Raw genomic sequence first — 11,764 nt, 5'->3', positions numbered from 1 at the left:
CAAAAATGCTAGCGTCTGGTAATTTAATGCCCTTTCATTCAAGCATAGATGGGGCGCACTTACTAACTCAGAAAGCATTGTCCACAAAACCACCCTTCTCTTTCCTTGACATAATATTAACTTGTGATGAAGAGGAGTATTTGAATTATAGTACGAATTAGGAATTCCAGAAATAACAGAATGGGACTCAGTATACCTGATAAGTACTAGGACAACATTTTGTTAGGGTTCGGGTAAAGCAGAAACTGGTAATAAGCTGAATCATGAACTTCTGGGTCAATTTAGGGAATGTATGCAATTCAAACGATAAGGAGTTGATTCAAACAAATCATATGGTGTAATAATGGCAGTTAACTTGCAACAAGTAAAAATGATTGTTGATGTCAAATAACCATTATATCTACCGTTAATTTGCATAAAATGTTCAAAACCTTGTGTTTGAAAAGAGAATCTCGCTCACTAACCGCTTTGTTCCATGACTTGAATGTAGACTTACTCTAACCAATAGTTTGGTTTCTTCCATAAATAAAAATTGTAGTAACTACCAGCAATAACATTTCACTTGAAGCCTCATCCTGGAGCATTTAAGAATATTCATTGTTCATCTTTATACCTTAGTTCAATCCCATTCACCTTTGTCTGATTAAATATCATGTCACACTTTATCGAAAAAAGGTGAAATGCTTGATTTTTCCGCTTTGCTCTTATTTCTTGTTTTTCATTCTGAATATCTGTTCGGATTAATGAGTGTACAAAATACATTTACTCAAAATTCATTCTCAAGTTTAACTTGTTCGGTTCCATTATTCATTTATGTAATATATACGTTGGTAGCTGGGATATATATATTTATTTATTTATCAACAACGTTATCGATACTGTCATCATCCCACTAGCGGATTACTACTCCTTCCTTAAATATTTTATCGAGCCTCCTTCTCAGTCTCTACGTTTCGATAAAAATGAGCACTTTTCTCACTGTACAGATGGGATTTCATTCATTTCCTTGTTTTTGAGAATTTTATCATAAACATTTTAATCAAGATAACACCGGAAGAATTATTTCACCAAAAATGCTAGCGTCTGGTAATTTAATGCCCTTTCATTCAAGCATAGATGGGGCGCACTTACTAACTCAGAAAGCATTGTCCACAAAACCACCCTTCTCTTTCCTTGACATAATATTAACTTGTGATGAAGAGGAGTATTTGAATTATAGTACGAATTAGGAATTCCAGAAATAACACAATTTCATCAAGAAGAACTATATGAGCAGGAATGAACGTATTGTATTTGGAATTCAATATCAAACAGTCACCAAATGCAAAGTGATCATTAGTTCATACAAACCTCATATCCGGCACACCTTTTCCGTCAAAGTTTATGTAATAGATTGTACATCTTCTGCTTGTGTTCATTCTGTGTCTGGTCGACAGTGTATTGGATGTAGACTCTGTATGATCTAGAATGTACACATTAATATTAAAATCAACAACTGTAGGGGGGACGGTATAACCTGAATCCTGGAATTGTATACAATCACTATGTCGACTGTGTGCTAAACCCATAGATATCTAGAATTCGAACCGTATATATTCGGACACTATCCTCTCCCATGAAATAATGTTGGGTCTTTATATCCTCCAGCTATGAATAAAGTGGCTTTATTTAAAACATATTTCTCACATTGACTAGAGTATTCATTATAAGTGACCTCATGATAAAGATAGATAACAAATGATATAAAATCATCCGAATTGTAATCAAAGTCGAACTCATTTAGTGCTTCTTAGTGAACAAGTTTCTCGCAAGAAGAAAATGCATTATGAGGATAAATGACATAGGATATGACATCAAGATCTGATTCTTTTGAAATATTTTTCTGAAATTTACTAAGAATGTCATTAAAGAGTAATGGACCATTACAAAAGTCAGCACTTATCAAAACTGTATCAAATTTTCAAGCATGATTTGATCCATTCAACATATTCTCCTCAGGTGAATAAGAAATTTCATCAAAAATGTATGAATAGTTAGGACAAACCGTACTTGGTACAATGACATGTGAAACCCGATATAAAGTTGATTGACTAGAAGCTTTTGATTTACAATGATTCTAAGTTTCGTCTAACTATGAACTGCTATATGATTCGATACTGTTTTCCGAAGTCGTGGGTAAAGATAAAGATCACTAGAAACACTCGACTCAAAAGGACCAAAATTACAAAGTTTTTACTAGTTGCAGCAAAATGAACAGTAGTATTACGAACTGGTAGATGTGTCGAATCTCACCACATTAAAAGCATTTAGAATTACGAAATACACACGAAATAAGTGAGTGAAACTTGCTACGGGACAAATACTTACCAAACTTCTACCCATCTCCATGACCTGCACCACATCTCCCCGACGAATTATCTACATAACCTTGAGTACGCATGGATCGAAATTACGTAGTAATGTAGTAGAATTTTTGATGTACTGATGGATCATTTTACGAGATTTTCCTCCTTTACGTAGTCTAGTAGTAGTTTCTTGAGAGTTGCACAAGGGAATGAGATCTGCTTGTCTAGAAATACCAAAGATTTTATTAAGCTGCATGCTTGCTTTCCGATTAACGTAAGGAAATGGGCCACAGTGTTGACGTCCTCAACATCTTCCTTGATCATAGGCCAGACTTCGAACATTTCCATGTAATCCTCAAAATCTGAATGTATGTCCAATTGTTCCATCACAGGCTCCAACATGATGGCTTAAAGTGTTTGAACTATAGTATAAACTAGGAACCCCATGAATAACGCAATTTAATCAAGAAGAACTATATGTGCACGAACGAACGTGTTGTATTCGGAATTCAAAATCAGGCAGTCATCAAGTGCAAAGAAACCATTAGTTCATACAAACACCACATATCTGGATCAACAAAAAGTATTTAATGGTCAGTGAGCAAGACACATGTGTGTATTAAAGGACATCATTATAAAGAAAAAGCAAGTCTCGTCTCGGAAATCATTGACCCCGTTCTTTCATTGTCAATAATAAATAAATGAAAAGTGAATACGTTAGTGATTACTTTGCTCACTAAACTTGATGAACTGTTGAAGGCAGTAGTAAGCGAGAATGATTCAGTTTTCCTGTCCAAATAAGATAGTCCTTACCCGCCATCATTAAGTGTTTTGGTTGTATAATCCTTGTAATTGTCACAAATCCGAAGTGATTTTTGGGTTGTTTATCTGTCTAAGTGAATTAGGAGTTTTGTGGTCTTAAATCTGACTCCATTCGGATTGCATGAATGATTGTCATCGAAATACACATGTCGGCTATCCTCGTATATAATCATCGACTTAATCAATGTTGGTGAATAATGGAAACAAATAAGTCAAATATGAGAATGGGTTTTGAATATGTATATTTCATGCACTCATTTGTCTGAACAGGAAATCAAGGAGACGAAACAAAGAGGGAACCAGATTGAAAAAGACAAGCGAGACATAAATACCCAAACAAAAATCCGTTACAGATATATAATGAATAGAGTAAGTAATTAACACATATAGTCACATAAAGATAGGCTAAATAAGCTAAGGGAAAGGTTAAAATGTGGCTTGAAAAGGATGAATAGATTGGTTTGTTCAGAAAGTAGAATAGCCCATGTAAACAGCGATGTATATGTGGACGATAATCAGTGGGTCATGTTTTGTGTTCACAAATCAGAAAAATAAAGGGTCACGTTTCTTGAACGACAATTTTACAGGTAATAGTGGTGATTGTACATATTGAAGGAATTGATGAAAAGTGCAAACATTACCAAAGCTAATTACAAAAAAATCTACTTTATCTAACCCCTACAGAAGAAACTTGAGTGTTCCATGAAGCAACAAACTTGCTTCCATACAATATCGACACATCATGTTGTCAAGACAGTATCACTTTGGTCGCAACTGACATCATACATAAAGCAGTCCTCAGTTGGCTAAAAAAGGCAGTGACAAATCTGCTTAATTTTTCGGTAGTTTAGTGTCAATTTTACTAACAACTAGGCATTCACTAATCTAAGTATGCAGCTGATTAATGGGATTGTGCTTAAAAGCATGCGTTTAAACCTGTAGTATGAAATGTATGGTAGCCTAACTCGGAGAACGAACTAATTTATTGAAAAGTTGTCTTCCCCGTGAAAATGAACTTTCAGTGACCACTTTAGCTTGCTGAATGGAAAAGACTATCAGTATATGCACAACCTTCCTAAAAACTAAGAGCTCCCTTGCCAATAGCAGTTACGAAGTGAACCGAATAGCTATCGTCTTCAGAACTGTGATAAGCGTTATGGTAAAAATATTGTTTTCGTTTCCTTCAGCGATGCGCTGGTAGGTGCCTTCATACAACTATTAGAATTAATGCTTATAGTGACACCTGTTACGAGTTTTAACAATGCTGCGAACTAGTAACAGTAGCAACAGAAATATACTTTTGCGACAACCGGAATTCTTAGGATTTAAAAGCCAAAAACGTAAAACACGATATGAATGACGAATATCGTCAAAATAACGGACAGACTGAATCATAATCTTGGATAAAAACAAACATCCACAGTTCAAATGACGAGCTGATCATAGTTTGAACAACAATTGAAATATGAAAGGACTAGATGGTCATTTCATGCTAGAAAGACTCTTCACTAGCGCTCATTCACAAACAGCGATATGTCTAAGATTAGTTCCTCAACAAACATCATAAATCAGTAGAAAAAACGATAATCATAACAACAGATCCAACTAGGTTACAAAGATTAGTCAGTTTTGTGAGCATTCAGCATGCTGGTGTTTCAGGTAGCTGGACAATCAAGTTTCAACCTAAATTTAGACGCAATTCTTACTGTAACTGTATATTCCAGTTACAGGTAACTTCCTTACACGTACCAAATGTTGTCTACAATTTAAATACCGTTCTCTCGAAATGCTACAACGGGAGAGACTAGTGTTATCCAGCTCTCTTGCGAATGTGTACTGGCCCAAGAGAAGCAAGGCTTAACGCGACGCTCGACCCAGACGGTATTGCAACAGTCCCGCATATTCCTTTCGACACCCATATATTTTTACTCGCATCGTACAAACAGACTACACACGTGGTCAAGAAATTCAAAGTATTGATGCTGAGCTCTGACTGCAAAATTTCAACGGAGATCAGGTGAATCCCAGTGCTCTGCACTCAACTATCCTTGTCCACTAAAAGGGAAAATATAAACCTTTGTCACTTTATAGAATAGAATTTAAGTGTCCATGTACTCGCAATAAGATTGGTGGCTTATAATTATGGTCGTTAGTATCTTAATAAGCTGATATGACCTAACAACTACACACCGAAAGCCAACTATAACTAAGAGGTTATTATGAATTTCACATTTACAAACTAAAATTTACCCTGAACTTTAGTTGGGACATTTCGACCTAAAAATTAGGGTAAAATTTAACAAACAAGCAGAAGTGTTTATTACCTCAAATCAAACAAATATCGTGACAGTCGACTTACATTTGTTGCTTGTCTGAATATCTCTGTTTCAGTTTGGTTATATACGCGTAGAAGATAATTCAGTCCGAAGACATTATGAGAAAGCTTAACTTATAGTGATTGAATCTCGATTTACTTTGATGTAGGTAATGTATGGATACTACTACCTAAACGCCTCTGAAACCTTTCAAAAATTACTGCCGCTGTCAATTTAAACTGAAGGATTAAGTTTGGAAGCCAGTTCAGTAAGTTCACTTTGTAAAACCTAGCTATGAGAAAACTAACCAGAAAGGACCACTAGAATTGTTGTGTGGAAATTGAGGGGTCTTCCATTAGTTGAGTTATGACACTTCATGGCACTGAGCAAGACTCGTCGTAAGCCACAAGCCTAACGACTAAAGCAACAGTTGGTGTCGGCACGTGAATTGTACGGACGTGGGTTTCATAGTGATCTGAATAAGAGTGTAGATAATGGGACTTTGGTTCAAGCGAACTAAGTGAAAGTGTTTGGACGCAACCTAGACAAAAAGGAGTTGCATTAATGCTTCCAATGGAAGCGTAAAACGAATTGATGGAAATGGAAACTCACAGCTTTAGTATTACTCTGCTGAGAAAGAGAAAAGGTGTAAGACTCTTTTGGTATGTTTTTGTGTGCTTTAAAATCTACTTTGTGTTGATAATTCGTTATCTTTCCTCAACATTTAAAATGACTAGGTATTCATAAACAACTGTCTGTGCAAGATACTCCAAACTCATCGGCGAGACCAGCAGTAACCAATGCTGAGAGAACAAGCCGGTTGAGGAAGAAATTAGGGAGAGATTATGGAGGTGGACGGAACAAACTTTACGGTACACATCATCAAAAGGGGAACCCCAACTCGGAGTTCTCAAAGCAAAGGAACAGAGACAAGACGCAGAAACATATGACCCTGGAAATTGGCGGAAGGCATACAGGCTATGAATATTATTCGGGAACAACTTAAAACGAGAGAATTACTGGTGGGTAGCTTTTGGTCAATGACAGGTAGCACGTCTAAGTGGTCAAGTAACTTTTTATATGAGGTATAGAATTATTAATGAAATTGTATTCGGTATAAATAGTCAAAGAGAAACCAACAACAGGTTGAAGCTATTCTGGTGAAAAGACACACGTGAAATCTTTACATAAAGAGGTTTCGCAGGATTAATTTGAGTGCATAAATAAAAAGTTAGTCCATGACATCTGAAGTGCCCATACGATGAGTGGCGTGATGCATTGTTTTAGGGTAAGAACGCCTGGATGGTAAACCTGCACGTCCTTTTCCCTGTGTACTGACTGGACCCAAATAGGGGAGGAAGGATGAAGTTTCTTCATAAACTTGAGTCCGAAAGAAAGGCTAGAAATGGAACATGAAAGGATGTGGTGATTCGTTTCATAATAGTATCATGTGGCACGATGACATGAGATAAAACATCCAAGACAGAAAAAACGCAAACTATTAATTTGAAATATGTAAAGAATTAATACTAACGGAGAATATATTATCTTGCTAAAAAAATAATACTCATAGATTATCACTTGATTTTATGTGCGACCTGTTACCTAAACTACAAACAACAGAACCAAAAGATATACATATCATTTGGGAAGGAAAAAGCATGGTGCATAATATATTATGCAGTATTTCAAAAGGTACTGGTTACACATTAATGAGTATTTGGCAAGTCTAATATTATAGGAATCATTTTGTCGCGTAAGTATTTACATTCTTTGAATAGAAAAATCAAAGGTAAGCAGTAAGGAATGACTCCATAGTATTATGAATCAAACTTGTTTTATATATATAAGAGATAACAACCCAGGTGGTGAATGAGAAATGCGAGAATAGCAAAACAAACGGTAGACATTTCTCAAGTTACTACTGACTAACTCCATCCACTTAACATCAGGTCAACAAGTTGAAATTCATGATGGCTGATACATACGATATCAATTAAAGTTAGGAAATAATAATCCTGGTAGACGAGTGTGTGTTAGGAGATAAATTAGTTTCTAAGCCCATAAGCACATTTATTAATGTGGAGATCAAAATATAGTCTTTTGTATGAGTGGGACTACTCAAATAAAAGTGATTAGAGTAACTAGAGAAATCTAATGATGGACATTTTCCTGAATATTTCACTTTCGAAATGTTTTCAGAAGTGAGAGTGAACTACCTGCATAATACGTAACACAATGTACTGATAATGAATGTCGCAGTTAAGGATACTAGATACAACGTGGAATCACGAGATGAAAGAACAACATATTTTCACAGATTGATTATTAGGTTTGCAGGAGGATACCCCATAAGCTTTTTATTTGCTTAAACAATGATGTAAGCAAGCAACTGAATACGTTTTAAAGTTATGAAAATAAGTCTTTTTAAAAACGGGAATTATAGGATGCAAAACATTTGTACATTTATACCTGATCTAGAAAAAAACAATTGGGTAAGTTGACATTACCACGCAGAATTCCTGTCACTTTTAACAAATCATCCTGTGAAACACCAGTCGTTAAATAAATTGCACCAGCAGTAGGATCAACAGCGCGACAAATGGCTAAAAAATGTTTGTAATAAATAAGAGAATAACACAAACCTCGGTTTTTTAAACAGCAGCGCGTATCACTAAGGTGCAAAAAGTATTAACAGTAAACCCATAGACAAGTGATTCAGGTATTTAAATAACCGCTGTTAGAGTTATTTATAATCAGATAGATGAATCTAAAATATTCTCGAACTAATCATAACTGAACTAAATGGACTTAGACTGTAGAACTTCTTTCCGACCTCATTTGTCCACGTTGACTGTGGACGTATTGAAAACACAAAACAATATAGTGAAAAACGGAGAACGTCACTGCAAATAATAACTTGTTAGTTAATTTTATCGTTTACAGGTTATAATAGTAAGTCTAACCAGTTTGAGATAACTAGATAAAACGAGGCTTGAACTCAAAGAAAACTAACAAAGCATATAACCTAGACACTTCAATTTTAAACAGAGTAAATCTGAGTTTAATATGTTGGTATTTCACATCATACTAAAATACAAATATTTCGGAACATTTTTAAAACAAAGCTATTCTCGTGAGCACAGTATAGACGTTCCACTTATAAATGGATAGAAAAAGAATTAGACAAAGTCATGAGACAGGAACAGAAACAATAAGCACGAGTTAAGATATAAGATCCTAATTGACCTAAATACTTCAGACTAGGGTCCACCTGGAAGCGATTCCATTTAAAATATCTTCTTTCACAATAATTATTACCAAATGCCATAATGAATGTAATATAAGTCCATGTGACTCGATATTGTGTGGAAGTCAAGATGTCAGAAGGTTGGAGGCAGTCGATAGGAAATAGTACGCCTAGATTTCATGTCAGTTGGGATTCGTCAACAAGGTACGGTTGTAATCTTAAGGACTAGACAAACATGACGATGATTAGTGATAAATGGTCAATTGTAGATACTTCAGCCCTACAGGACAGTTGTAGATTGTGAAGTTGAGTGAAGCAGATTCGAATAACTTATGGAACATTAGTTCCATCAAGACTATAGACATGCCATGTTGACGAGTGTTAAGCAGCACGAAACCTATGTCAAGTACATCCTGTAGACTACCTCCGACCACCTAATACTATTGAGAATGTATTCAAAAATGTGACTTATGATGAAAGAAATAATGTGACTAAATAATCGGAGATGGATTTCATTTCCGTAAATCGAATTGACAAAACGTAGGAACAGATTTTTAAATAAATATACCATTGAACTTATATTAGCCGTTAGAGCACTGATAAATTTCATCAGGAACTGTAATTAGAATATTTTACATTACTTATCATGAAAACTGACAAAGAATAAGTATGTCCATCAGTATCATTTTCATGTTGTACCGTAAAACTTGATGTAAATAAAAATTCACAACTCACCTAGACCTACACACTCACAAACCGGATTAGATGATATCCAACGATACATGCAAGTAGAATCTGGTTCGGTTATCTACAAAATAAGGTAAAATATTGAACCACAAAAGTATGGAATCGAACGAAAATGAACCTAGCTGACGAATTAGATTAAGTCAACGTCCATCAAATCATCAATAGTCAGTCAAATGCAACGCAGAACCTATGTAGTGGATTATATTTGATATAAATATTTAGGCTTTGTATATTAATTGCCCTGGTAACCGTTATTAAATAAATCCAAACTATTTACAAATTCAGAACGCAGCAAGAAGTGCCAACTTAGGTCTATTATTGAGCGGTACAGGTCACTAAAGCATAAGTACAAATACCCTGGTACGGCCGAGAGCGAGGTGGGTCCGCCCTCTCTCTCGAAATACTCTCACATGGCCACGCATATAGAGCCTCTGCTAGGGAAGTCCTACTCACTGCCTTCTCGTGGCAGGGGTGTTGTTTACGAAAATGAGAGAACGAAAAGCGAATGTCCGGCGCTTTAACCAGATTCCAAACCAATGGTGCACATGAGCTCCAGTATCCTGCGGGAACAAATGGCGTATGAACCAATCGTTGGTCACCGGCTACCATGGGACTGCATCTCCTTACGATGCTCCACTGTCTTGTGGGTTAGACCTTTAGGTCAAAGGCTCGGAATGTGGCCCCCTAAGATAACCACCTGCTTCGGTCTGGGCACCCGGGCAGTATCGCAGCTCACACGCAAATGATGAACTCTCTATATCTATGGAAACTACATTTCTCGCTTCGAATAACAATCAAATGATTCAAATGATTATTATTATTATTATTTACTACATCATTATTCACCCTCTTTTATTCCTACTCCGTCTATAGTTACTTTTTCGGTTTATACGGCAGCTTATCCTTGGTGGAAATTCGACTGTATCTAAACGTTCTCGAGTCACTGTCCGGTTGAAAATTATATATTACCACTGAATATGAGTACTGAAGCAGTTTTTCTGAAACCACGTGCACCATTCAAACTGGCTGCCTTCAACGTTCGCACTCTTATGCAGGTTGGACAACAGATAGGGCTGACTATGTCTTTGGAAAGTCTTCATATCGATGTCTGCTGTCTATCCGAGACCCGTATTCAAGGCTCTGGTGAAGTACTACAAATTCGCTCTCCATCTGTCGCTTCGAAAAGCTTGTTTTACGTGCGCTTATCCGGGGACCCTGTGGCATCCTTGTCTGGTCTTGCTGGCGTTGGTGTCGCACTGAGCGCTAGAGCTGAGGCAGCACTAATCGATTGGATCCCCATTAACAGTCGGTTATGTGCTGTTAGATTAGAGAGTTCCATCAAAGTGAGAAGAAATCGGCGTGAGAAACGATGTCTTTTCGTCATCTCCGCCTATGCTCCGACAGATTGCAGCCCGGATGCAATCAAGGATGAGTTTTACCACCAGTTATCTGTTCTTCTCCAGGAAGTGTGTTCGACAGATATTGTAGTACTAGCCGGAGACTTGAATGCTCAGGTCGGGCGTCTAGGCACAGAAGAGAGTCGTTTAGGTGGCCGATGGGGACTCGTTGGTCGCAGGTCAGATAACGGGGACCGTCTACTGCAACTGTGCACAGACCACAACCTGTTTCTGGCTAGCACTAACTTTCGGCACAGTCATCGCCGATGTGCCACCTGGCGTCCTCCCTCTGCATCCCAAGCCTGGACTCAGATTGATCACATCGCGATCAGCTACCGCTGGCGTGGTTGTGTACAAGACTGCCGCTCCTTTTGGAGTACCTATCTGGACTCTGACCATGCTTTGGTCTGCGCCAATCTTACCTTACTTTTCAGTGGCCAACGAGGTGACCACCACCAAAAGATTGATGTTAGCAAGCTGGTTGCAACTTCTGTTGCAAGTAAGTATCGAACCGAGCTAGCCTCTAGGCTAGCTACCACTCCACCGAAAAGTATAGATGAGCATTGGTTGCAATTGCATGACGCCATGAAAATGGCAGGTACAGTCAGTTGTGGGTTTGCGAAACGTCCCGCTTATAAGCACTGGGTTTCTTCAGGTTCCTTACAACTCATTGAAGCCCGTCGGTCTACTCCGGGTGACCGTGAGTTTGACCACAAACGAAGGATGTTACGTAAGGAAATTGGACAAATCTTGCGTAAGGACCGAGAAGCCTGGTGGTCGGAGCATGCTAATGAGTTGGAAACAGCAGCTGCATCTGGTAATTACCGGAAGCTCTTCCAACTCATCCGAGCCACTGGCAGCAAGAAGTCTGGTGTGAGAGAAACAATC

General features: G+C 37.5%; 1 protein-coding gene across 2 annotated transcripts in view; it reads right to left on the bottom strand.

The window, feature by feature from the left end:
* Window positions 1-1,272: 1,272 nt before the first annotated feature.
* Window positions 1,273-11,764, bottom strand: part of NOL9_1 (Polynucleotide 5'-hydroxyl-kinase nol9) — a 28,339-nt gene continuing 17,847 nt past the window's right edge. The window contains exons 4-7 of one of the 2 annotated variants that reach the window (XM_051213110.1): window positions 9,468-9,540; window positions 7,955-8,088; window positions 2,368-6,881; window positions 1,273-1,462 (exon numbers count right to left, since the gene is read on the bottom strand). In XM_051213110.1, coding sequence (XP_051069054.1) covers window positions 6,714-6,881; window positions 7,955-8,088; window positions 9,468-9,540 — 375 coding nt within the window. In that variant the 3' untranslated portion in view covers window positions 1,273-1,462; window positions 2,368-6,713. Of the gene's footprint in view, window positions 6,882-7,954; window positions 8,089-9,467; window positions 9,541-11,764 lie in introns of both variants that reach the window. The other variant, XM_051213109.1, reaches the window with a different exon arrangement.

Source organism: Schistosoma haematobium, chromosome 3 (assembly GCF_000699445.3).
Source record: "Schistosoma haematobium chromosome 3, whole genome shotgun sequence".
NCBI lineage: Eukaryota > Metazoa > Platyhelminthes > Trematoda > Strigeidida > Schistosomatidae > Schistosoma > Schistosoma haematobium.
Note: the sequence above shows the minus strand (reverse complement) of the source record. Positions and strands in the feature narration are given on the sequence as shown.